General features: G+C 44.5%; 3 protein-coding genes across 5 annotated transcripts; all 3 read right to left on the bottom strand.

Moving 5' to 3' along the window:
* Positions 1-632: 632 nt before the first annotated feature.
* Positions 633-4792, bottom strand: c11h5orf34 (chromosome 11 C5orf34 homolog). The gene is made up of 11 exons (XM_060064443.1): positions 4269-4792; positions 4051-4140; positions 3566-3961; positions 3206-3453; positions 2526-2627; positions 2051-2171; positions 1808-1899; positions 1646-1715; positions 1455-1552; positions 1155-1201; positions 633-951 (listed from the first exon to the last, which is right to left on the bottom strand). Exons 1-11 carry the CDS (start codon positions 4470-4472, stop codon positions 764-766), a joined length of 1656 nt encoding a protein of 551 aa, XP_059920426.1. The 5' UTR covers positions 4473-4792; the 3' UTR covers positions 633-763.
* Positions 4793-5158: 366 nt separating this feature from the next.
* On the bottom strand, positions 5159-13654 carry arid5a (AT-rich interactive domain 5A). Its single transcript, XM_060064441.1, has 7 exons — positions 11362-13654; positions 10301-10374; positions 8068-8236; positions 7880-7932; positions 7577-7674; positions 6973-7126; positions 5159-6889 (listed from the first exon to the last, which is right to left on the bottom strand). The coding sequence occupies exons 1-7, from the start codon at positions 11363-11365 to the stop codon at positions 5657-5659; spliced, it is 1785 nt and encodes a 594-aa protein (XP_059920424.1). The 5' UTR covers positions 11366-13654; the 3' UTR covers positions 5159-5656.
* A 156-nt stretch (positions 13655-13810) lies between these two features.
* LOC132467266 (drebrin-like protein B) lies at positions 13811-25236 on the bottom strand. 3 transcript variants are annotated; one of them, XM_060064446.1, is made up of 15 exons: positions 25055-25234; positions 22164-22219; positions 21700-21812; positions 21520-21594; positions 21203-21349; positions 19513-19590; positions 19222-19373; positions 19050-19104; positions 18790-18852; positions 18232-18367; positions 16982-17101; positions 16656-16730; positions 16345-16418; positions 16042-16144; positions 13811-15034 (listed from the first exon to the last, which is right to left on the bottom strand). In XM_060064446.1, the coding sequence occupies exons 1-15, from the start codon at positions 25135-25137 to the stop codon at positions 14898-14900; spliced, it is 1467 nt and encodes a 488-aa protein (XP_059920429.1). In that variant the 5' UTR covers positions 25138-25234; the 3' UTR covers positions 13811-14897. The 3 variants fall into 3 exon arrangements, with proteins under 3 accessions (XP_059920429.1, XP_059920430.1, XP_059920431.1); XM_060064447.1 differs by lacking the exon at positions 18790-18852 and having other exon boundaries at positions 25055-25236; XM_060064448.1 differs by lacking the exon at positions 16982-17101 and having other exon boundaries at positions 25055-25235.
* Positions 25237-25539: the final 303 nt, after the last annotated feature.

The raw sequence follows: 25539 nt of genomic DNA, 5'->3' as shown, positions 1-25539 counted from the left end.
TCGAGGACCTCCCATATGGCAGATCTCGGATCTTCTGTCGTCTAGGATCCAGCCTTGATCCCGTTGCACATTAATGCCTTTTTCCAATAGAGAAACATTAGACAACTAATGATCCTTAAACGGTGTCTAACTCTCTCTCTCTCTCTCGCTATTAAATATAATGTATTATGTCTTTTAGTGTCTTTTAGTTTAGGTGTTATTGATCTTTTTTGTTTTTAGTGAATATATAGTATATAACTGGAACCATACAAATAATTATCCCATATAAACCCAACAATGCTCTTTTCCTGATCAACTGTTTTGATAATACTGTGTAGTTAAATTGAGAAAATACTGTATTTTTTTTTCTGTGTTTACACTAGAGAGCACCAGAGAACATTGAAGTATCTTTAGGTGAAAGGATGCACACACTGCAGTTTGGTGTGGAAAATATCATGCACGTGAACCAAGTGCATACTGTATTCTGTATAATTCAATAGCATTAACTTTTTACAGTACAGCGACACCACATTCTAATCTAAGCAACTGCACAGGACCTGTTTTCACAGTGGAAGAATGCGCAAACCAAGAAAAAAAACAACTTAATTCCAATAACACAGAAGACAGAAAAATAGAAAAATGTGTACACTGAATTAGAAAAAAGCTTAATTTTTATTGATGAATGCATAATTACTTAACACAAGTTCATCACCAAATTTTTTAATTACCCTGTCGGACACAAAACTAGGAACATTTACTCCCCATTCTTAGAAGGCATTGGGTTTTAATTCAGTGTTGCAGCTGATATAACGGCATCAATGTCCTGTATGGCTTTAGATGTTCTCTGAAGGGCCTCTGCGATATAGGTCTCATCCACGGGTTCACTGGCTGTCTGGGTGGTTCCAGATCCACAACGCGGGACTGCAGAGCCTTCCCCCCAAACCCCCGGCACCTTGCTGTTCTCCAACAGAACTGAAGGAGTGACATGAAGGAGAAACCTTTTGGCTACGCAGTCTCCGTCTCCTCGTACGTCACGACAGACATACTGAAGCCGCAGACAAGCCTTCAGATTCAAAGCATGCGACAGAAGAGGGGTCTGGTAAGCTACGTGGGAGTGACAGACGAGACAGATTGTGGTGTCTATTATCATGCAATGGTCAAAGACTCAAGGATACAGTTGAAGCGTTTGATCTTCTCCAGTTCAGCAGACACGATGTCGGACCTTAGAGCAGAAGGGAACTTCAGTACATATTTCTTAGGGATATTACATGGACATTCTCCATAAGCTTTCAATCAACTTTTACACTTTAGGCGGTGGAAGGATACCCCCAAACAGATTTTAGATATCAACGTGTCAAAAGCTCACAATATCTCACAAGTAGTAGTTTATAAAACAAAAAATATATAGTGTATTTATCTATAAATATAAAGTTTGAAACACAATAAAGCCTGTAGGTCGATAAAACACTGCCTACCTGTTATGCTCCATTTGCGGGAGGTCAAAGTGAGGGTCAAGTGACACTGAACTTGGCAGGTTATCCTCAAACGTCTCCCACTCAAAATGATTTCTCTCCTGTACAGAAAAACAATATACATTAAATTCTAAACCAACAAATATAAGCACAGTGTGTATTGACTTGAACAGAGATGGGACAATGCCTCTAACCGGTTTCAAGCAGCTCGGCATGACAGGCAGCAACAAGGAAACTCTGGCCTGGTTGTAACAAGTGAGGATTCTGGTGGACAGAAATTTAGATTAAGAAACAAATCATGAGAAGTCCACAAATCGTCGAGTCATCATATCCCATTGAAGGCGGTGGTGGCTCACCTGCTTGCACGACTCACAATGGACCTTATGGAGCACACCTGCCCAGGTACATCAGGGGGTAGACTGTTGACGAGGTAGGTGATCTCTTTGACCTGCAATACAATCATCAAATTAATGATGTACATTTTTTTGTCAGTCATCGATGATTAGTAATGAGGGAAACATAATACTCTGTGTAATTACAGTGCACTCCTAAATAACATGCGGTGTGGCAGGATGCCAGCATGATAAAGTGAAACTCACCTGCCCCGACTGAGAATCGTCCTTATAGTGAGTGAAATAGCTGCTGAGGACGTTGTTAGATCGGATGACTGATCCATCTCCGGGGGAAACCTCGATGACTGATATAGAACCGCTAAGTAATCTGAAAGGTGTGACACGAAGGGGAAGCAATGGCATATTCGCTCTCTTAATTTTGGCGTGTTTCACACCTACATATTGTTTAAAATACACAATGTTGCATAGCAGCTTAGCCTGGCTTTACTAGCTTAAATATTCTCACTTCAAATATTGATGCAAACAAATGTAACAATGCAATACTTTTACAGAAGACAATAAGACGATAAGCAGATAATCAAGACAAATAGAACCGAATCATGATCAAAGGAAACACAATAATATGAACTCACGCATAATAGTTGTACTTTCTACAACTACTGTGTTATCAATGAATAAATGACAAAATATAAGATACACCAAACACAGCCCACATACAAACCTGTAGATCACTCCTTGACACCACATGACCGTGGTCAGCTCCCCAGGGAAGTCTTGCTCCTGATATTCATCAACCTGGACCAGGGGGAACTTCACCTTCCACCTGACACACATGAAGAGTACTTTCCAAATAACTGAAACTACACATATAACGGCAGGTGAATAGAGTTACTGCTATTACTAATCGACATTTCATGATGACGTTACTTAATACTGAACGGCCTTACTATGCAAAACACTTTTGTCCCTGTTCATGGGGACATGTTGATATTATATGAATGATGCTAATGTAAACTTATGTCATTGTATTCCATCAATGCAACCAGAGGACAGCTCCTTCATAGAGATTTGTTGACCTACAGTCAGCTTGTTAAATATTTGTACATCTTGGGTATTATTGTGTCATTGTGTTACTTTGTGCATTGATCTTTACTAATTGATATATGCCTTACTATAATTTGCTACTGGAACATGTGCAAGTGCTATCTTATCCTAATTTAAGAAGAAGGCAAGGAGAGGGAGGCCCGAAACAAGACCAGACAGACCATCGCGAGGAAGCTAAAACAACTCGGGCAGAGCTGGGGAACTGCGGGGAAGACGGCCGGAGACGGACGGAATCGGAGGGACTTTGTCGAGCGAGGGACGGAGGGAGTCACCTCCATTAGTGTCAGTGTGTCATACCTGTGCTGGTGAGGCGAGGGACACCGGAGGGGCAGCGCCTCGGGGACGGGACACCGCCTGTGCCCTTCGTCCGACGCTTCCGTCAGGACGTTCTCCTCGCCCGCCCCGTGATGTCCGGGAGTCGCCCCCCCGCGGCGTGCGGCCCAGTGGTGGCGAGCGACAGAGAGAGGGTACCGCCACATGGGCGCAACACAGGAGCAGGAGTGATGCTGGACCACCAGCGTGGTACACAGGTACATGTCCTCTGACTTGGAGGGAACAGGGCGATAGATTGGGACGAGAGGTTGGTAAGAAGTCATGGTGAGGACGGAGTTGGTTCACCACCATGATGACCGGGGTTACTTCTAGTGCATGCTCTACCTTGGGCAGAGAAGGGCTGCTGCTGTTACCCTGAGGAGAACACGACCTCGGTCGGCTCAACTTCATTCTCGTCATATCCTTTGGTTTGTCAACGTGACCGCTGATGTTTTGGAGACCAACCCTCTGGTCTGTGTGAAATGACGGTTTGCTCTTCGGCGTCAGCCCCCGTTGTTGCAACGTCGGACCGGTGGCGGGGTCCGTGCTGTGTGCGTTGCGCCCCGACTCGGGCTGACTGATGCTGCATAGAAACTCAACCGAGAAGTCCTCTCCTGAAGCGGACAAGGTGAGGGTGGCCCTCCCCTCCAGGGACCTGACCTTGGTGTCCCCGCCAGGGCCATGCTCCGCGTCACAGGAGATTAGGGGCCAATCCGCCTCCGAGTTGACACTAAAGAAAGGCTGCAGAAAATAGGAACTAAGTGTACATTTCCGAATAACCAGTTTAAGCCTAATGATTTGCATGGTGGGGGATTACCAGAATGACTCACCTTTCTATCAACAGCTGGAATAAGTTCATTTGGAAGATATGGCCGTGAAGCGTATTTATTCCTGAACACCAATGCACCTTGTATTCGTTCCTACAAAATCAAGACAATTAAGACATATTGTATTTGAGCAAGTACTGTATTTTAGATGCATCTGTAGCATACTGACGATATGACCAAGATCGACGGGTATATAAAATAAATTATGATAGAACCAGTACTTTGTAGGCGCTGATGGCGAATCGTGTCCTCTGTCGAACTTGTTCGGTCGCCTGCATAGGATGCACGGAGGGGTCGGGGGCTTTCACCATCATGAACTCAGAGCCGCAGGGGGACACGTTCAGCGTCGATCCGTCATGATATCTGATATACACCGACTCGTCTTGATACATGACCATCAAACTGACACTTGTGTTGGTTGTCATCCTAGAAATGTCTAGTAAAAAATTTGCTCGCTCTGATTATCAACTGTTGTTGTTGTCTTCGTCATTAGGACGCGACGAATGCTGGTGCTTTCTGGCGCTTATTTCTCAGGAAGTAGAAACGCTGAACGCTTAGCCATATCAAGGGTGATAATGAGCCAATGTTCAGATTCACATGTTTATGGTTATTAAATAAGGTTAGACATGGTTTGGCTTCGGAAAGGTGTTGCGTTTAGGTATGATCTGAGCAGAGATCGCGGGTTTGTCGGCCAGCATATCAGCAACCATATCTGATCTCCATGGCGACCCATCATGAAACTACGGGAACCCAAAAGTTGAAAAGTAATTCTCGAAACAAAAAAAAAGGCCACAAACGTACATCATTTCTATCCATATATAATGAGAATAAATCCATACATTCCTTAACTTGTCATATATTTTTCTACTTTCAACATTACTAGTTTAAGTGGTTATTAGCAATAAATAATATTAAACCTGTGCTTGACTCAAATTAAATAAAGGTATAGGTATGGCTACTCTATCTATATGCCTACACATTGGATCATTCACAATCAACTCATCAACCAATTCATTTGTGTGCTTACTGTCACCAATCTGATCTAATAATTCAAAGATAACATGAAGTCTAGTCTCTCATACTATGAGAATAGAACATCGATTCACTCATAGAGGATTTTGCCATTTTTATTACTGGTGGTTTATTTTCTGAGCAATTTAAACATTTCCCTGATGAAGGGAAATCATTGTGCCTGGACGTGATATTTGGAACTAGAAAGCAGAAGATGATATTGCCAAGAAATATATTTTAAGATGAGTTGCAAACCCCAGTTTCGAATCATGAATGCTGACATCATCAAAATAAGTATAGGGTTTTAATGTGGGCATAAAGCAGACATTGACATTATAATTTAAAATGCAATTCAACTCACATTTCAAATAGGGATATTTAAAAAATTCCTAATATTCAGTCGGCCAATATGCCTCATGTATTACTGTATTATTACTGTACTCATTGTGCTCAACAAAATGATTGCAGCAAACACACAAGAATGAACACATTTTCAGTTAAAGAGGTAGACTCATGATCAACCTATAGGGACCTATGTTAACCCTCTTTCCACTTAACCCTCTTCTTCTTCTACTTCTCTTTCTTCTTCTGCACAGTATCAAAGTTTACGAGGATAAACGGACTGAGGAGAAACCCCCGCTCGCGCGTATTCACTCTGGTCGCTCCATGCAGAGAGGTAGTAAGAAGGGTAAGAGTAGAAGTGGGCTGGGTGACTCAGCCCTACCGGGGCTTGGTGGTATAGAGGCTGGGAGTGCGCCGTCCTCATTCTCTCTGGCAGAAACGCTTGGAGGGGGGGTGGTTGAGGCATACTGTCTCTGACCGCCCTGCCATAGTCTGTGAAGAGGTAGGACGGAGGGGGCTGGCTGCCAGCGTAAAGGGGCCGAGGCTCGCTAGTAAGAAACCGCTTAGATTTGTCTCTCCTCTCCGACGTCTGATAGATCCAGGGAGGGAGGTGATGTCGCTTCTTTACCGACTGATCGTGCGGCTGTGTCGGCCAACCTTGGTCGATTTTATAACCACGCGGGAGAGGAGTTGGTTTGAGAGGTTGTGCTGGTTTTGGAAGGACTTTGGTGAAACTTGAGTTAGGTGCCGGCGGCCAGCTTGTGTGAACGCCGAAATAGGAGGAAGATGTCGCCTTTGGGCAAGTGCGAGCAGACTCTCTTCCGCTGACCTTTGGGACCGCTCTCCATACAGAGTCTTTGTTCTCATTTCCGATGGCGTCCGCTTTCAGTAATTGGGTGCCAGGGAAAGGAATGACTTGTCCTTTGGTGATTGCACTACAGAACATATTGTCCGCAACCAAGCGACTCCTGCCACTGACCAGCGTCACGTATTGCCGTGGCGTTGCTCCGTTTGGTTCAGGCTTCCCTCCAGCGGCTGCTGGAAGGTCCTCCGAGGAGAGGGAGGAGTGAGGGGAGGAGCAGCGAGAAGAAGAGGTGGACACAGGCCTCGGAGAGTCCTCGAAGGAGGTGCACTCGGGAGCGGGAAGCTGCGTGGCCTGAGGCAGGGGGCGGTGGATGACGCTGGGCCTGTCTTTATCATCGTCCTGGAGGTGTGAAGGCTGGCTGAGGCTGGCCTGGGCCATCCTTTTCTTCTTCTCCAGGGGAGAGAGGCCCATGCCAGGAGGAGAGACCATGTGATCGCTCAACGGTTGTGATGCAGGAAGCGGGACGCAGAGTGATCTGGAGCCGTCGTAAGCCGCAGTACAAACGACGGCAGGCTCTCGGTTGGTCTGCAGGCAGCTCAGCAGGGGTCTTGAGATGGGCCACGGAGCTGCATATGCCTGAGTTCCAGCCTCAACTTGCACTGTAGCTTTGGTTATCCTCTGAGCCTATGGTCAGTCAAATATACATTATTATTTAGACATCATAGTAACAGTTCAACAGTGAGCTCCACCATCGTTCCCTCGTTTACCTCACGGAGCTCCTTCTCCATACGGACAGTCTTCCTCTTCCCTCGTTCTTTGCCGGCCTTCTCCATGTTCCTCCGGTACTGTTTCCGGGGTTTACCGTGCGGCAGAGGCTTGTCCGTCTCTCCTCTCAGGTGTCTGTCGAACGGCAGAACCAGCCTAACATACGCACATCAGATTGGTTTCATTAATGGTTATTCAAATAATAATATAATGAAGATAAATAACTTTCCATGGCACTCAAATCATTTCACACATGGCTTGTTTGTTTGTGTTTGTGTGAGTGTAATTGTATTCCATCTCATCCAAAAAAACAGTGTGCAAGATGTGTGTGAGGAATTAAACTATCCAATCATAGACCCGGAATGTCTCGTGAGGCGGTCATGATGGTTCTACCCCAATTTGCCAAGGATGCCGGGTTTAGCACCCCTTCTCGTTACCTCATGGAATCAGGACCTCGATTCATCATCTCATACGAAAGTAAATGATCAATTCTGCTGGGTGTGTGTGTGTGTGTGTGTGTGTGTGTGTGTGTGTGTGTGTGTGTGTGTGTGTGTGTGATGGGGCAGAGGGGGGAGAGACAGAGAGAGAGAGAGAGAGAGACCCCACCTCTCGTAGTGCCTGCGGGTACAGGTGGCTGCGCTGGTACTGCCGGGACTCCCTCCCAAGTCGTCGTAAACGCTCTTCCACAGACGCCGTGCGGTCACCTGTAGGTGAAGGTGATGGTGAGAAACATCGGATAGGGTTACGGCTAATGGAACGATAGAGAAAGTGGTGCATATTGGTTTAAAAAAACATGCAAAAATCAGTTATTTGAACTTTGAAACTTGCCACCAAAGATCTGAGAATGTGAAATTATTTAGGCCTATTCAGGCCTAAATAAAATGTGTATAACATAATATATCTACTCACTGAGTCATAACCTCCAAGATTCCCAACAGCTTTATATATCCTCCAAAGGTTGACTACAGGAAGAAAAAGAAAAAAAGCATTGTTATTAATTTCCTTAAGCACATCCAACATCTTTCATACCATAGACGCTTTATTTCAAAGGGAAGAAACTGCTGAAAGAAGGGCCAGGGCAAAACAGTAAGACTCACTCTGCTTGAAGCCCAAGTGGGGGATCCTCTCTATGGGCGTTCCTCTCTCCTTCATGAAACCGTGCAGGTTCGAAACAAAGGACTTCTCCCCCACCTCAGCACCTTTGTCTTGCCTGGCACCCGCTTCACACTGAGCGCTGGGTTCAGCCATCGTTAACTCCGGGGCGTCCTGGGTTCAGAACCAATAGGACGTTAGCACATCCTACTGTGTAATCAGACGGGGTAATGAATCCTGTAGCTGATCAGCTGTAGAGTAGAGATTCTGTTTGGAAGACAGTTTGGGTCCAACTCTGGCATGAGACCAGCGAACAAGTGAGACGCTGTCTGCACATGAGGAACAAAAGCTGATATGAAACATCGAGAGGGTACGCTTGACTTGTACAGACAGACTCTCAATAGGTAACCACTATGCATCCTGTCTTGAGAAAGGAAACATGTTTGTGGGTTAAATTGGCAGTACCTTTGGCCTCGAGCCATCTGTCTTTATTTAGCTAAAGGGTTACATTGAAAAGAATCGTCTGAAATCAAGTTGAAGTTGTTGATAGTCCTGCTTATTAGTACGGCACATGGCCCAATATTAGGATTATCTTGCAATAGTTTGTCTTTATCGATATCTTAATATTGGCGTGTGTGTGTGTGTGTGTGCGTGTGCGTGTGCGTGTGTGTGTGCGTGTGCGTGTGCGTGTGTGTGTGTGTGTGTGTGTGTGTGTGTGCGTGTGCGTGTGTGTGTGTGTGTGTGTGTGTGTGTGTGTGTGTGTGTGTGTGTGTGTGTGTGTGTGTGCGTGTGCGTGTGCGTGTGTATCTGCATGTGTGCGTGCGGGTGATACGGTTTCTGGATTGTCATTAATTGATCTGTGTGTTTTTGGTTAGTTTGACAAGAACATCCGCGGAACACACATTGGTCCATCAGACCACAATGTCGGTATTTCAGTTTGAATGACGACATTTAGAGGCCACTTTGTTCCTGTGAGACACTTTTTTAGAATAAAACACATCACGAATGGTTTCATATTGAATCAGGTTCCTCTTGAGGCTCGCCGGTTCCCAGAAGTGTGCTTTTTTGGTGAGTAATAGTGAAGGTGCAGTCGTCTGAGTCACTATCGAAGTATATCTGCTCCATGAGTTTGTCCAGGAGGCTATGGCTAACAGGGAATTTAGTTTCAATGTGATGCAAGACTCAATTCTGGTTGGTGTATCCTGTGCTGTGTCTGCAGTTTCCAAAGAAAGGAAGATGAACTCTTGATATGTCGGCTGACGAATGTTGTGCATAATGAATGAAAGCTTTTATTGCCCATCTTTGTATTTGAGTGAATTAGGTGATTGTTTCGATGTTTGCCTCATGAATGCAATGCTTTGGTCTAGGTTAAATAGGATGATCTTTATGATGAATGAACCAAATGACATGCACTACCTAATTTATGAATGCATATGCAGTTTATATTTATGCATTATTTATATATATATATATATATATACATGCATAAAAAAAGTTGAAATCTGTGCATGCCAGCATTTAACTGAAAGACCCCTCTTATAAAGCCACAGGTTTAACAAGGTTACACAAAAAAAAAAAAAAGGTTTACAGTCAGTTTACTTCCACACGTATCGAGTCATTTGTGAACTGAAACAAGGTTCAAATCGTTCTACGTGTGACCAGCCTACAGGAAATGTTTTAAGCGCTTACAGTAACCCCCACGGCTCATCACATGAGTGAACATCTCTTTTGAATAAGGATGTTTTTGTTTGATGTAGCCTACACCCTGTTGTCGTTTTATTGTGAGTGATATTGTTGTCCATACAAATACAATGTGTTAATAGATAAAAATGGGTTTATACACATGTATGTATCTATATATAATATATATGTACATTTTCAGCCTTATGGATGTTATCAGCAGGCCACCTGTAACCACAAACCACCAGTATTTCGAGATGATTCAGTTTTGGAAATTTGATAGATCTTACTCGCAATTTCTCGCTTCAAATTGACAGAACAGGGGCATTCTGATGCACTCTGTGTCTCTGTCGCTAATAACGAAATTATTGTGGCGGGGGGTTTGTTGTCATTCCACTCGCAGTATCTGTTCGGTCTGAACCTTACACACCAACAGGTCTGAACAATTTCTGACAAAATGCAACTGATGATGAGAATCGTCAGGAACTGAGACCAACCACTAAGCGTTGTTTGCTGAGTAGCACGTCATTAGGCATTCTTATAAGTCATTTGATTTACCTGGCTCCCAGTCTTTCTGTGGACCTCACTGGCTACTGGCTCCTGGGAAACGTCACTCTGCACCTCTTCAGACTCTAGACATGAGACACAAACACACAACACTAATATTATATATACTGTATATACATACATACATTTGTAGCTATATTGCTGTATATAAATAGCAATAAAGCTACAAAAGAGCAACTCCGTTCAAACAACTGGGGTTGCTTGTTTAGCTGTTTAAAGTTAATGAGATATCATTGTTATTTTATTTGGCATGATAAAACATACATTTATCCCTTCTGTTTTACGACCATTTTAATGTCAAGCCATGTCGATCTGTCCTGTTGATAAATATTGAACAAAACGATCAACTGTTTCAAAACCACGGGTAACAAAACCCACTTCCTGCTATCGAGCCAGCATACACTCCTGTGTTACCGCACAGGGGAAGAGATTTAATTCACTTTTCACACAAACATGCACATTTTGATTCTTCTTCTCAATTCATATTGATCAATATGTTATGGATACCAACCTAGTTTCTTTAGAAGTGAGAAACTATTTAATTAAGATTGACAGAAAGAGAGCTTTAAACATAAAATGCAAGGTTAAGGGTCTTCAGCATGAAATATTGCAGTTCCCAAAATAAATGTAAGCAAGGTTTATCAATAGTTTTCTACACACCATCTGCAGTAATATCATATGTCTGTGAAACTGATGTGCTTCTCTTTTGAATTTGCTTGTTTCCTGTGCTGTGAACCTTCAATTCTGCTTTCAATAGTAAATGACTTCTCCATTTCAGGAATTAATGCAAGACTAACTTTTGTATCTTATTCCATGTTTAAGCAATGTAACTTTTATTTAGAAAACCACCTACCCAGAGGCTTATACAAGATTTACAGATTTTCTATCGAGGTACAAATATAATCTTTAACAAAAGATAAGGTATAGGTCACAATAAAAAGAACATGCATATTCTTTTCAAATTTGTACATCAAATACATTTGTGGGATAGTTGTAACAGTAGGCACCAGTAAAGAATATGAAACGTGATTTTTTAAAAAGAGAATTCTTACCCATTACAAAGAGATCACTTCTTGTCTCAAGTCTCAGTGTGATTAAATTGGCACCAGCAATTCATGCACCACCCCGTCAACTTCTGACCACAATATAGGAAGATGTCACCACAGCCAGGCTTCATTGGTTCATATTCAGCACAAAGACAAAAAGCAAGCGTGTCTAGGAGGCTGGGCTAATGTATTTAAATGATCTCTTCAATGTTTCCCAGGCATTTAAACTGGTTTAATCTTCATTGCCTGAAGGTAAATAAGAATTGTCTAATTCTGATTTAGGTAAACCTTTATTTGTATGCCCGTTATTGATTGATAGATTGATTAATGATTGATTGCGTGATTGATTTATTTAAATAGTGTCGGTTTATAGAATCAAAACATATTATTTCTAATTATTTTTAACATGATCCTTGAGTTTAACATTAGGTTCAGAATGTCATAGAGTATCTTTTTACTAAATTAAAAACACATATTTTGCACCTCTATGTGTTTTGCATTTAATATTTATTGTAAACCCTTTACTAATATACTCAGACCCATACACTCCGATATTACTGGGAGCCACACACGATTTAATTCAGGGGCTTACAGCTAGCATTTGAGTGTAGAGAAAGTCAATTATAGCTGGCATTATACAAAGTGAAGACGTTCAAATTGTCGACAGATTTCTAGGAACAGTGTTCGACTCAACTCAGTTCGATGTAAAAGAAAACAACAGTCAGTTCTAAAGGGTGGACATCAAAGAACCGACTTAATGAGGAAGCTTAACTTTTAATCTGTGGTTTGATGTCACTTGTATCAACGATTTTATGCAAGTCTTCTCAACTTCTCATTTATTGAAAGGTTGACTGGATTGTCAATGAAGGACAAGAATAGCCTGCACACTGCGCAGTAATGTGAAATTCTGCTCCAACACAACTGGACCTGCTAGAGACGTGTGAGCCCTGGGGGAATGTGACTCACTCAACAGCCATTACAAGGGGCCCTTGAGAAACAAACCTCTATAGTAAATTCTCCATTCTTTAAAACAAAAGCAGGTTGATATTATTTACTGCTGACATGTCACCAACATGTCGCCTGTGACTTTATATGTCGTGTGGATGGACTGGATAGGCTGTGAATGAATTCTCGCCCTTCTTGGGATCCATAAAGCAGGCTAGTCTGAACTGAACTGGATTCATTTTGAATGTGGTGTGTAGCACGTTGCTTGTGCATTAACTGTCTCTTAAATTATCTCTGTAATTCCATAACCTCAACCTAGGCCCATTTAAAGGTCAGCCTGTTAACATAATCTTTCAATCATAGATAATGCTGTTCAAGCAAATAGCCTACTGCAAACAATTTTTTCAATATAATTTGAATCGAGTATGAACGGACACTGGCGTGATTATTCAAGACTATACCAGACTTATTTCCATAGCTCATTTGCGGTGTATTATGCTGATCAATATTGACGGCTTATTCAATAAGATACAATGCTTGTCTCTTGATTTGAGCTTTTCTGGTAGGCTACTGCGATCTGTTAACAGAGCTTTTATCACCAGTTAAAACACTTCCTCCAAATGTCTTTGATCTGAAATGGGGATGCCCTGTTCTTCTATCGGCTATAGGAAATGACATTTAACAATCATGCACATTAAGCCACAATAAGCTGTTCTTATCGGAGCAGGAAAGCTAGCTCTCAAATCAAAGCAACATACTTGTAAGTGGATGTGATAAAATGTGGTAAAAACAAAGTTGTATTCATATACAGAAGATGTAAGAAATAAGAAATCCTGCTTTTTGGAATCATCCGTAGCTCGCCCTACCCTATAAATTATGCAACAGCTAGTGTTGAACAAATAACGCAAAATAAATTCCCTGCTAATCCTTTGAGGTAAGATCAGAAACTGTATCTGGAGCATTAAACCATGCCACAATCAGAAAATAACATTCAGGAAATTATTAATTTCTGTAGAAACCATGTGTGTCAAAGCATGACTCAAAATCCTTTTCGCCTTTGTTGGAAGCCTATCCTTTGCATTAGGGATGAAAGTATAAATCTGGCACCGAATGAATTTGCAAAACTCCGACTAATTAAGTGTCAAATTTGTGCGTCTTCATATGACATACATGACCTCAATTTAAAACTTGTTGCAATCATACTAGTGTGCATGTGATTAAAAAAAAACACGACATGATATAGACACTCATGCATGAATCCTGTCAGGTGATTTTATCAAGGGCTACATCTGAGCGAGAAGATTTAAGCACAGTCAAAACGAATGCTGCAAAGGATGTGGGAAATAAAAGTGAAATTATTTGACTTGAAATCGAAACCAGGGTGAAAACCCAAATCGTTCAGCGCTGTTGCCTGGTTCCAGGAAACCCATCATAAAGCACCTCGTTCTGTGACTCAATGCAAGGCAGTCCATGTACGTATCGAAGGTACTCCTTTTAAAAACAACAATCAGACTTTTAATATTTTATTATGAATGTCTTTGCATTACAATATACTCTGGAAAAACAACGAAAGAATGATGCAGGTGAATCATGCCCCTTAAGACAAATTATCTTTTTAACATTTGTAAATTAATTTAGCTTCAATTGGTTTACTTCGAGTGTGTCCATTTAAATTAATTTTACTTCCTTTATATGACATGGGATACCACTTCATTTAAATCCCCTCACTCATGGCAGTCAGTCATGTGGAACAGTTGACCTGAATGGATCCCCAAGCTATAGGAGTAAACTCAACAAATAAGTCAACGATGGTTTCAAGGTCTGTGATATGTACGCGAAGATAAGTGGAAACTCAGGGACCAATGGAAACCGACCACCTCATAACCCAAAGTAAAGGGACGCTTTTATTTACATATCACCAAATACCATCTCATGATCGGTTTGAAACGGCAACCATCAGCTAATCGTTGTTCTGCGATTCCCATCAGATTCAAGCTCAATAAAGACTATCTTCACCAAAAACAGAGACACAGGTAGAAGTTAAATTCAATCTTTCGCGATTACGCCATAGCAGAAGCCCCATTAAGACTAATTTATTTCCTGAAATAGAAAGGAGCGACTGCTATTGTCAGACTGAACCCAGAGCAAAAACGAGCTCACAGAAGGAATGTCAACTACAAGTGTGTGATTAATGCTGCAAATGGAATTTAAGACGTATGAATAAAGGCTGACATTTTACCGCATCACAACAACAGGTAAGGACACGGGGTGAGTGATCGTGAGAGAACATAGGGGGCGGGTTTCCCGGTGGAAAACCCTAAGCTATTCCATCCATGATTTACAACAATTGACATTACAATATAATTTTTTTTTGTTCTCGAGCAATATTACCTTCTTAAAATCTGGCCCCATGATTTTTTTTTTTACCTTCCAGCGACCCGTCCGTCGTTAGTCAATAACGTGGACGGCCGCTTCCCCTCAGCGGCTTCTGCTCGGGCTCCAGCCCACTAGGAGAAGGGTGAGTGTGTGGTACCACTGGGGGGTCTGGGGGGGGGGGGGTCTGGGCAAAGTGCTGATCTAGTGGGCGCGGCCGGGGCTCACACCATCTCCACGTAGTTGGCGGGGAACATGCCGAAGTGGCCGCCGGGGCTGTAGCCGCGCCACCAGCCCTCGTCGATCATCTCGATGCCCGTGATGATGTCTTCAGGGTCGAACGAGATCTCCGTGTCGTCGGCTGCTCGGAGAACGAACAAAGAGACCCTCCGTTAATGCACCGCCGCCGTGTGGTCCAGAGTTACACTTCACGCCACACACACACAAAGCTTTCAACTAGAAAATCTATTTCCTGCAGAAAATGCGGTGGGTGCTGTAGTACAAAGTGAGGTTGAAAATATGTTTCAATAAAGCCATATAGATTAAGACATGACGAAACTTTAAATGGCTTAAATCGAGTGCTTTTGAACAGAGTTCAAAAGTCTACATGGAGTAAACAAGGTTAACATGCACACCATTTAACTGTATCTGGAGCATTGAACCATCCGACAATCAGAAAATAACGTTCTGGAATATTATTAATCTCTGTAAAATGTGTGTCAAAGCATGACTCAAAATCCTTTTCGCCTTCGTTGGAAGCCTATGATTTGCATTATGGATGAAAGTATAAATCTGGCACCGAATGAATTTGCAAATAAACAAAACGCTGACTAACTAAGTGTCCAATTTGTGCATCTTCATACATGACCTCAATTTAAAACATGTTGCAATCATACTACAGTGTGCATGTGATTAAAAAAAACACGATATGATATAGACACTCATGCATGAATCCTGCCAGGTGATTTTATCAAGGGCTACATCTGAGCAAGAAGATTCAAGCACACAAATGGTTGGAAACAAATAAAGTGACAGCTGAATGAAAAGCGCGAAGCATTTCTAAAAATGCAGAAATGTAAAAGGAATTGAGCTGAAGGATCTGAAAGGTATTTCAGTGCACTGCTAAAAAACCTGGAAGCTGATATCACCTAATAATATTAATAATAACTGCTTGGGTTGGTTTAGAATCTCAAAACAATGCGATAGACCACCAAATAACGTTTGTCTTTTGCGCGAGCAAAAGGCATCCACATGGCTAACTTCTTCAGCACATTTCATTATTCTTGAATGAAACGAAAAACAAGCGGATAACACTGAAATCCACAACCGAGTCAACTGCACAATGAACCCGATCCTGTTGTCACCCACCAGCCTGGTAGTCGTAGAGCGCCCTGGCACTGAGCCCCCGGTCAGGGCTCTCCTCGGGGGTCTGCCCGGGGCTCACGTCGTAGCTGCTGATCTCCTCCTCCACCTGGTGTACACACACACACACACACACACACACACACACACACACACACACACACACACACACACACACACACACACACACACACACACACACACACACACACACACACACACACACACACACACACACTTTGAAATTGTACTGTTCATTCATCAGAATCTCTTGCTGGGAGCTAAAGGGGGAACACCCCTGGTCATCACCTGAGGCGGCTCCTCGTAGAGAGCACTCTGCTCGGGCTCCTGGGCGTGGTAGGGCTCTGCAGCTGGTTCCTCCTCTGGTCAACGGAGACAGAACGTGGTCAGTGAGAGTATGCATGGCAGCAGTTCCCCAATCCCGCCAGCAGGGGGCAGAAGGAGCACTCCATACATACAACGCGTTGGTCCAGGGATGGGAAATTAATGAATAACAAAACCAAAACAATGGGGTGATGAGGCAAGCCGTCGCACTGGTGAGTGTTGTGTGTGTGAGGGTTCAACGCCAGGGCGTTGCCCTGCGGCAAACGGGCCCCCACCTTTCCAGGGTTCTTGTGGGATGGTCTCCTGCTCCTCATACTCAAATCTGGACGGGCTCTCATCCACATCCGGTTCTTATCACACCACACAAAACACACACACGATGAAACACAACATGCATATGGATGACTTGGGACACACAAGCGCCAAGCGGACCTTATGCCAGCGTGCGAGCCATGGATCACACGGATGAAAACCGAAAGTGTCACGAAAATACCAGAAGGAAGATGTTGCATGTTAAAAAAGAAGGGAATCAAATGCGATGACATGGACTGGTTTCAATTTGAGGTGGAGGATCTTTGTGTCGTGAACCCAGGAGGCTAACCGGTGGGAACGACGGGGGCCACTGGGCTGGGGGGGGCGGGGGAAGCCTGCCGCGGGACAGGGGGGCTGGTCCGCTCCGGCTCGTATGACGGCTTAGAGAGGAAGGGGCTTTGCAGGCGCCCTGGAGGACAGAGAGACCCCAGGAGGTAACCAAGGAGGAGATACAAGAGAGAGAGAGAGAGAGAGAGAGAGAGAGAGAGAGAGAGAGAGAGAGAGAGAGAGAGAGAGAGAGACACCGCACAGAGAGAGCAGGCATGAAGACCAGTAGCTACATGAATGATGGAGTAATCAGACACTAAAAGAGAATAGAATATCAAACCGGACTACTGAAACAGTTTAGGTGGGTTCATCAAAAAAGGTAGAGTTCCAACCGTGTCGGTGGCTCATGAGGTTCAGTTCAGAAAACGTACAATTCTCATGAAGTCGAGTCAGCAAGATAGAGAGGAGGAGTCTAACCCGGGGATTCCACCGGACGCGTTACGGCAACGTTGCGGCTGCGGCACGTCTTGGCCGCGACTTTGCCCTGCTTGCATTTCCACCGGGCGCGTTACGGCAGCGCAACGCTGCCTTGCGAGCCAGCCGTATTCCCGCGAGATCACGAGATCCCGCGATAATCCTAAACCTAATGTACTCACCTTCCACTCCCAAAACCACTGCAATTAAATGCCAGGCTTTGTCCTTTCTGACATTGTTCTTATAAAAAGGATGATTTGAGACCCTTTGATTGATTGACTGCTGACCTGGTGCCACCGGTCATGACGTAATAATGTTGGTGTTTTATCTATTGCGTTTTATTTAGAAAATTGACCGGAATGCTCTATGGCTTTTACTTTTTCACTTCCTGCCCTGATCGATCTGCTCTGTTGAAATTGACGCGGTTCAGCAACGGCTTGCGGCAAAAATAGAAATGCTACGGAATGATAGCGCTGCGGCACGGCGAGCCGCTCCTGGGACGTTGCTGAGACGTTCCGCAGCCGCGCCCGGTGGAAATGGTCTCATTGATTAGAGTGGAACCCATCTGCTGCGGTGACCGCGGCCAAGACGTGCCGCTGCCGTAACGTTGCCGTAACGCGTCCGGTGGAATCAAGCCTTAAGAAGGAAGGGCTCTCACAAGTTTTAGTTCTAACGAGGTCCAGTTCTAACGAGGTCCAGTTCTAACGAGGTCCAGTTCTAACGAGGTCCAGTTCTAACGAGGTCCAGTTCTAACGAGCTTCAGTTCTAACGAGGTGACGTTCGAGTGCGAGGTGCTACCTGGGCTGGCCGGTGCCATGGCGACGGTGGGGCCCGCGGTAGGGGCCTCCGGCTCCACTGGGGCCCTGCCCATCTCCCTCTGCTTGAACATCTCCCTGGGGTTCTGGGACCGCTGGGAGATGAGCGAGGCGGCCTCCTGAAGAATAATTGAACAAATCAGAATCAAATGAGGAGCTGCACACTAGTCTTGAGTCTGGAAACGCTTCACCAGACCGTCCTGCGAGACCCCAGACCGTCCCGCGAGACCCCCGACCGTCCCGCGAGACCCCCGACCGTCCCGCGAGACCCCCGACCGTCCCGCGAGACCCCCGACCGTCCCGCGAGAGACCCCCGACCGTCCCGCGAGAAACCCAGAGAAGGAATCGACTGCTCAGCTGGCGTTGATAAGGTGAGTGGTGTTAAAAGTCACAGACAGACATGGATTAAACAGTGGTCAACGTTGGGGTTAAGCAGGACACCGTTGCTAAATAGACAGTTCCTGTCCGGAGCGGGCAGGAAACGGAAGGTGTGGAGACCGGAGAGAGCGACGGTAAGGCGTCGATTTAGGGAGGAACTCACGTTGGCCTTCTCCACAGACAGCCCTCGTTTCACTGTCTTTGCTGCCGCCTTCTCCTCCTCCTCCTGACAAGGTCAACGGTGGCACCACACACACACATCAGCTACATGCTAAACTAGCCTCTATGTTAGCGGGGGATATTTCCACCTGCCTTACCATCAGTCAATTCCCCATGAATTCATGTCCCTCCCCTCCCATGTTCACGGCCACCTTCTGCTTTCATTTGCGTGTTGTAATCTAGTCTGATCGGCTCAGTGCTCACCACTTGTGGCTTCTCACGATCTCGGCACTCCACTTCCTGCTGCTGCTGATACTTCCTGTGGAGCAACCCAACGAGAAATTCTAATTAGAAACTTTAAATCGGAAACTTTTAGAAGACCCGAGCACATGGTGGTGGATGGAGTCACTCGGGCGGGGGGCCGCCGGAGACCTACTTCTGCTGGTCGATCTGGGAGCTCCTCTCCCTGTCCCTCTGGTCCCTCAGGCTGGACTCCTGCGTCTCCCGGTCCTTCCGCTCCCGGTCCAGCTGCTGCCGCTCGTCCGCCGCCTTCACCTTCTCCTCGGCGCGCCGCTTCTCCTCGTCTTTCTGCAAAACACAGGGCGCCGCCGCGCAAACCGGGCCGCCACAGACGTCACGTCAACGGGGGTCCCGCCTGCAGGGTTATCGCGTGGGGCGTTACGGGAAGGGGAGGGTGCACTCGAGGAGGTACAAGACAGAACTGCACCTCAGCCTGGGCCCAGAAGTTGTCCTTGTTTATCTTTTTGATCTCGGACATGGCGTTGGTCTTCTGGTACACGGAGCCCTGGGACGTAGGAGAAGGAGAGAAAAAGAGAAAGGCATGAGGAAGAAATCTAAATATAGACACTGGTGGCACCGCACATTCCAAACGCGTTTTATGTTTTCTTTGTTTTGGCACCGCGATGGCGGAACGAGCGGCCTGCCGGCATCAGGACCGTAGAGTCGCTCAACAGCCTCCACAAGATTAACTTGTTCAGGATTCAGCTGGACTTTACATAGCCTCCCCCATCACCCCTCACTTCCCCTTTCCTCCTAAAAAAACCTCTCCTTACGCATTGATTCAATGTTTGAACGGCTTACCCTAGTTATCTTTGTTGTCTACAGGGAATGTGTTAACCTAATGACCGATAGTGCTTGCCACTTTGTTCTATTGACATCTTTACTGTACCGACAGCGATATGTCGTTTCTCTTTCCTCAAATGTACTAATTGTAAGTCGCTCTGGATAAAAGCGTCAGGTAAAATATAAATGCAAATCAATTCAAATATTTCATGACTACAACAAGGCGTGTCCTGCCCGCTGGCTTGTCCAAGGAGCCATTTTACAGATGCATGCAGGACTGCTGAATCCACAGATGGGTTACACTGTGGGCAGGTCAGGACAGGTCGACTGCACTAATGAATCTCATTCCACGCCCGAAGGAATGAGGAGAGTCCTATGTCACTCTGAACAACATGCCCAGGGCTGTGAAAACACACGGAGATGATCGACTCCGACAGGCACGCATACTGCGATTCACCCCCGTCTTAGCGCCGAGTCGAGCGGGCGGCCATGATAAATGGCGTCTTGTCTAGACGATGAATGGTTCGACTTTTCAGAAGACATGGCATGCATGGAAACTCAATGTTGTCTTTGCTGATATTGGGCCACCACACCCATCAATCCAACTATGACTAACCCTACTGTGTGGAAACAGTGTTAATACAACACCGGAGATCTTAATTGATGTATATCGAATACACACTAGGGCTTTGAGTTGTCCAAAAATCATATTCGAAGTTTGTTTGTTTATTAATATTAGAATATTTATTAATAATATTTTGACCATTAAATGCCTTAAGTAAGACCTGGGCTTCGCGAGTTTTGTTTACCGGCGTTGCTATGGTTATCGGTCTTGCGTGTTCCAACGGTTTATTAGGTTTCTAATAAATCGCTGTCTAATCAATACTTCATTCACTGCCTCTTCCGTGGTCATTACAATTTTATGAATAGACTGCGTCGGGTTCCCCGCCGTCTCTCCCTCTTGGCCTGCCCATAACAGGTTTGAATATTAAGGGCTGCCTAATATTCGTTCGAATTTTGATTTATTTTTTGATATTCGAATTATATTCGATTAACGAAGTTCAGGGTCAAAGCCCTAATACACACAATTATTTTTTATGGGCTATTTCACTCTTACTATACTACAGGTTAAATAAAATCAGTTTGAAATAGGCTCCCAGCCAACGCAGGTAATTACCAAACTTATTTGCAGTGCAAACGTCGTTGAACCATATTGTAAACAAACAAGCTTAAGGCACAACCCGGGACAATCTGACACAGCACTCCTTTGGCTGACTGACCCGTCATCTGATTCAAAAACAGAGGCCCCACATTCTGTGGGACGAACAACCTACCACGGGCCCCTGGGGGCCGGAGTCCTGGAAGCGCTTGGACTCCTTATGGAAGCTGTAGTTGGCCCCCGAGGCCTTGGCCACCTTCTCTATAATGACCTCCGGCTCCACGTCCTCCTCCGCCCGTGCGTTGATGGTGACATGGGCTCCCTGGGAGACAACACATCACTTCCCGCTTTAAAAATACACACTTTATCGTAAAGTGTGATTACCGCACGGATAAAAAAAAAACTGATGCGCAAAGGATTATGTTGCATTATTATTCTATTCCTAGAGCTGTGGGGGTGGCATTCTGGGCAGTTAGGAATAAAGAGTGTCACCTTGAGGAAGTTGGACATTGAGCTGACGTGGTTGGCACACGCGCCTTTCCTCGCATCCTTCACGCCTTCTCCTGTCTGCGAGGGCCGAACCAGCGTTAGTCATCAACACGCGCAGAGCTGAAGACTGCAGCTCAACAGAGTGAATGGGGTGCGTGCACGACGGGACAATGGGTCACCCACCCAGTTGATGAGGACGTATTTCGGCAGGCCGGAATTTGGATCTTCGACACGGCAGAAGGCGTACATCATCTTTCCACTGTTGAGTTCCTCCACCAACTCCTCCAGCCCTCCATCTGAGAAGAAAGAACAGAGAGGCAAAGATAAATGAAGAGAATGTGGGACTTTGGGAAGATGTATGACAGGGGACGGGTTAGTCTAGGCCGGGTTACGCTGCTGTTAGATCACCAGGTTCTGGGTTCCAGACCCAATGTTTACAGTCTACCCGTAGGTCTACCTTTTTTGAGACTGTGTCAAATATTAATACAGTCATAATTGTATACTACTGTGATATACTGTCAAATCGGGAAATCGCCCAACCCTATAGGAAGGTCAAAATGACCCTACACTGCTGCATGTAGCATTCGTCAGTACCATCTGCCAATATCAAAGTGAAAAAGGCCAATGCAAGCTTGACCGATACTCACCTCCCTTTTCTGCCAGGCGGATATCATTACTGTTTCCCTCATAGGTGAACAAGGCCCTGAAAATGAAAACAGATTTAGAACATGGTAGTGATGAATGGTTTTAGCAAGACGCAAATGTACTCTACAGAAGAGTTTAGGAGAATGTTGGACTAGTTCAAATTAAGATGATAACGAACAACAGACCTTGTGATGATTATTTGTGATTATATAAGAACAACATCCAAGAATAATATTTGAAGTCCTTTAATTACGTTAATGGATATTCTCGCCTTAAACGATTTGGCCAGTTTATTAAGACCCCAGGTCAATCGTTGAAATTGTCTATGCCGAGATGTTAACCAGCCATGATTTTAAACTAGTGGTTAGCAGCTCCCATATACATCTTTGATTGGTTCAACCCAGGAAAGCGCATCAGAAATGCCCTGACTAGGTAGCCGTCTCTAATATTGACCACAAACAAGCAATTAAACAAGTTTCCATGCTGTGTAACATGCAACAGGACATGCTCACAGACTTAAGAGAGTAATGCGTGCAGTTAGAGTTCTGAGCGAAGATAATGGCTGCGTTTTAGGGCAGTGTGATGAGTCTGAATTCTGAGTGTAGAGCAACATTTCAATAGGTTGCGAGGGCAAGTGTAGGAGGGGGTGTTCTTAAACTGATTAGAACACACACAGCCTTAGCATTAACTTCTGAATCAAAATGAAGTGCTCAGTTTCTGGTTGGACGAATGTACATAGAACGAGAACTAAACAAAATGTCCCTTTCCCTCAGCCGGTCGCATTGCAACAAGTGGGTCGAAGCAATAAACAATCCAGTTATATCCAACATTCCCCCACAAGAACCAGGACATTCATCATTCAAGAATATAAACTGCTCGCCCCTCAGTCCGTGAGCATGCACAGTGGCATGCAAACACACAAATCTGCTGCTGCGTTCAAATCAGGGACGAAAAAAAATACACCCTCCCGCAATTACACTCGCAACTTATTGAAACGTTGCTCTGCATTCAGAATATCACCCTGCCTATAAAGCAGCCACTATCAATCACACAGAACTCTTAACTTCTTGCCTCAGTCTCTAAGTACTTGAGCATTCACAGTGGGGAGGAACACAGAATCTAAACCTTTGGATTTGTTCGTTTGCGGTTACTATTGGAGGAACCTATCTAGCCAGGGCAGTTTGTATTGGTTTACCTGGATTGCACAAACCAAGGTACAGTAAAGGCACCTGCTCTACACTCGTTTGGAATCTAATGGATGACATTTAATCCCCTACTACACAATATCGGAACTAACTCAACCACTCTTGCACAGTTCAAGAGTGTATGAGTACAAATCATGGCTGATAGACACTGACAGAGACAACAATTAAGCTGAGGCCTTAACAAACCGGCCAAATCCTTTAAAGACCCAAAGGTTTCAAATTGAGGCACTCCCAGTAAGTATGTGGCAGACTTTCAGATTTCAAAAATCTCTATCACAGCGTTCTTCACACTCTTTTTGCAGTTTTTTGCAAAATGTTGCACTAGCTCTGCAAATTTTTTTTGCACCGTCTGTGGCTGTGCACAATTTTGCACTGGCTATGCAAAATTGTGATCCAACTCACATATCTTGGCTGGCTGAGTGTCTTTAGGGAGGGTCAATAGTAAGATTCTTGTTAACAAAGAGAGGTACGGGCTGGCCACCTTTTTTATTTGTTGAATATAACAGGTATGGGATGTGATTTTATTGATTTTAATCTCACTATCATTAGCATTGACTAATATGCAGGTCATTTGAAACTGTACTTGAATGTTTCACAATTCGACTCAGTTCCTGCAAAACATGCAGTTTCACGTTATATTATGCCTTATGTTGCAAGTTGCACATCCTGTAAAGGCTTGGATAGATTGGTGAAATGTCACTACCTGAAACCACCTTTCTACAGAAACAGTATTGAATTTCCTGTAACTGTCATGCCTTCACAACAGATCTAGCAGAACTATGAATGAGGTTGTAGAGTTATATTCCGACTTCATTTTCATTCAATGCACAAGGCTGAATTGTACATGCAAAAGCCCTTAATATAGTTGTATGTGGATGTACACTCATGAGAAACTGTTTCAAAACAGGTTACAGTAAAAACCTGTTTTCTTGCATCTAGGATCTCAGATAAGTCAAGTCACAAATCAAAACATAACTACCTGCCACCTACAAAGCATAGTACTTCAGCTGTAAGTTATGTTCATGGACAGCTCGAAAGAGTTATGTGTTCATTCAGGCACTGCCATCATGCCAAGTCTGCCAAGTTCTGAAAATCTTGAGAAGCAAACCCCAAGGCAGTTATCCACGATTAATTAAACCAGGTCGTTTCTAAATACCGACACTCAGGCTTCAAGTCGACCTCAGGGGAGAGGAGCTGCTCTAGGGGGGGGGGGGGGGGGGGGGGAAGAGTTCATACGGTTACTCACTCTGGAGCCACTGTAATTAAACACTGCGTAGTTCTGGTAACTCCCACAGCTTTACCGATGGACACTTGATCCAAGATGTCTTTAAACCCCAAAGAGCAGCACATGTTAGGTTAACTGTTGATCTATAATGAACGACACTTGGATTGATCCCCGACTTCCGTGAATGAATCAGTAAGCTAGCCGACATCAGCCACGTCGCTGCTGATCCAAGTAATCCCACTTCATCATTTGATACTATAATCAAATTAAACGCCGATTGATCATCATTCACATATCCAATTAAGAGTGGATACGGTGTTGGAGCATAAATCAAACCAAGCCAGAGTCGGAAAGGAGGAGTACGAGCAGGTCGAGAAGTTACTCGTTTCGCTAGCCCGACGACAGCTAACCTTCTCCCTTATCTAAAAGGCAACAAAGCGCGGAACAATAAATCCCATCTTACCAGTTGGTGCTGGACTTCTCATCCACCACTTCTTTATAGGCAGCCGTTAAGGCTGGGCCGTTTTTGCTGAGGTTGACAGCCATGGTGTTGCTCGCTTGGGTATAGCTAGCCAGCTAGCTACAGGGAGGAGTGGCCGAGGTGATGAGGATACAGGAAGCTGGGTCGTGTGTGACCAGCAGCCAGCAGCAGATAGGGCTATATCATCACAGGACGTCCGGACACGACCGGTCCTCAACCAAAGGAGGTGCTTGCATTTGTTGTGCATTTCGTTTTTAATAATTCATATACTGAAGCCATTTGATTGGGAACAGTCGGTTGCCTTAACTGCTGTTATAGACCCACAGAAACATTTGACATCTCAAAGGTTCTGCTTAGGGGAGTCACACTTCTCATTTAGAATACATTCATCATGGTTTGAAGGAGTCATCAAAGTAAAGATCATAATCATATTCAAGATTTTGAAACATTTTATTTTTCTTGCTGCA

The sequence above is a fragment of the Gadus macrocephalus genome, chromosome 11, assembly GCF_031168955.1.
Source record: "Gadus macrocephalus chromosome 11, ASM3116895v1".
NCBI classification, from domain to species: Eukaryota; Metazoa; Chordata; class Actinopteri; order Gadiformes; family Gadidae; genus Gadus; species Gadus macrocephalus.
This window is presented reverse-complemented; position numbering and strand designations above follow the sequence as displayed.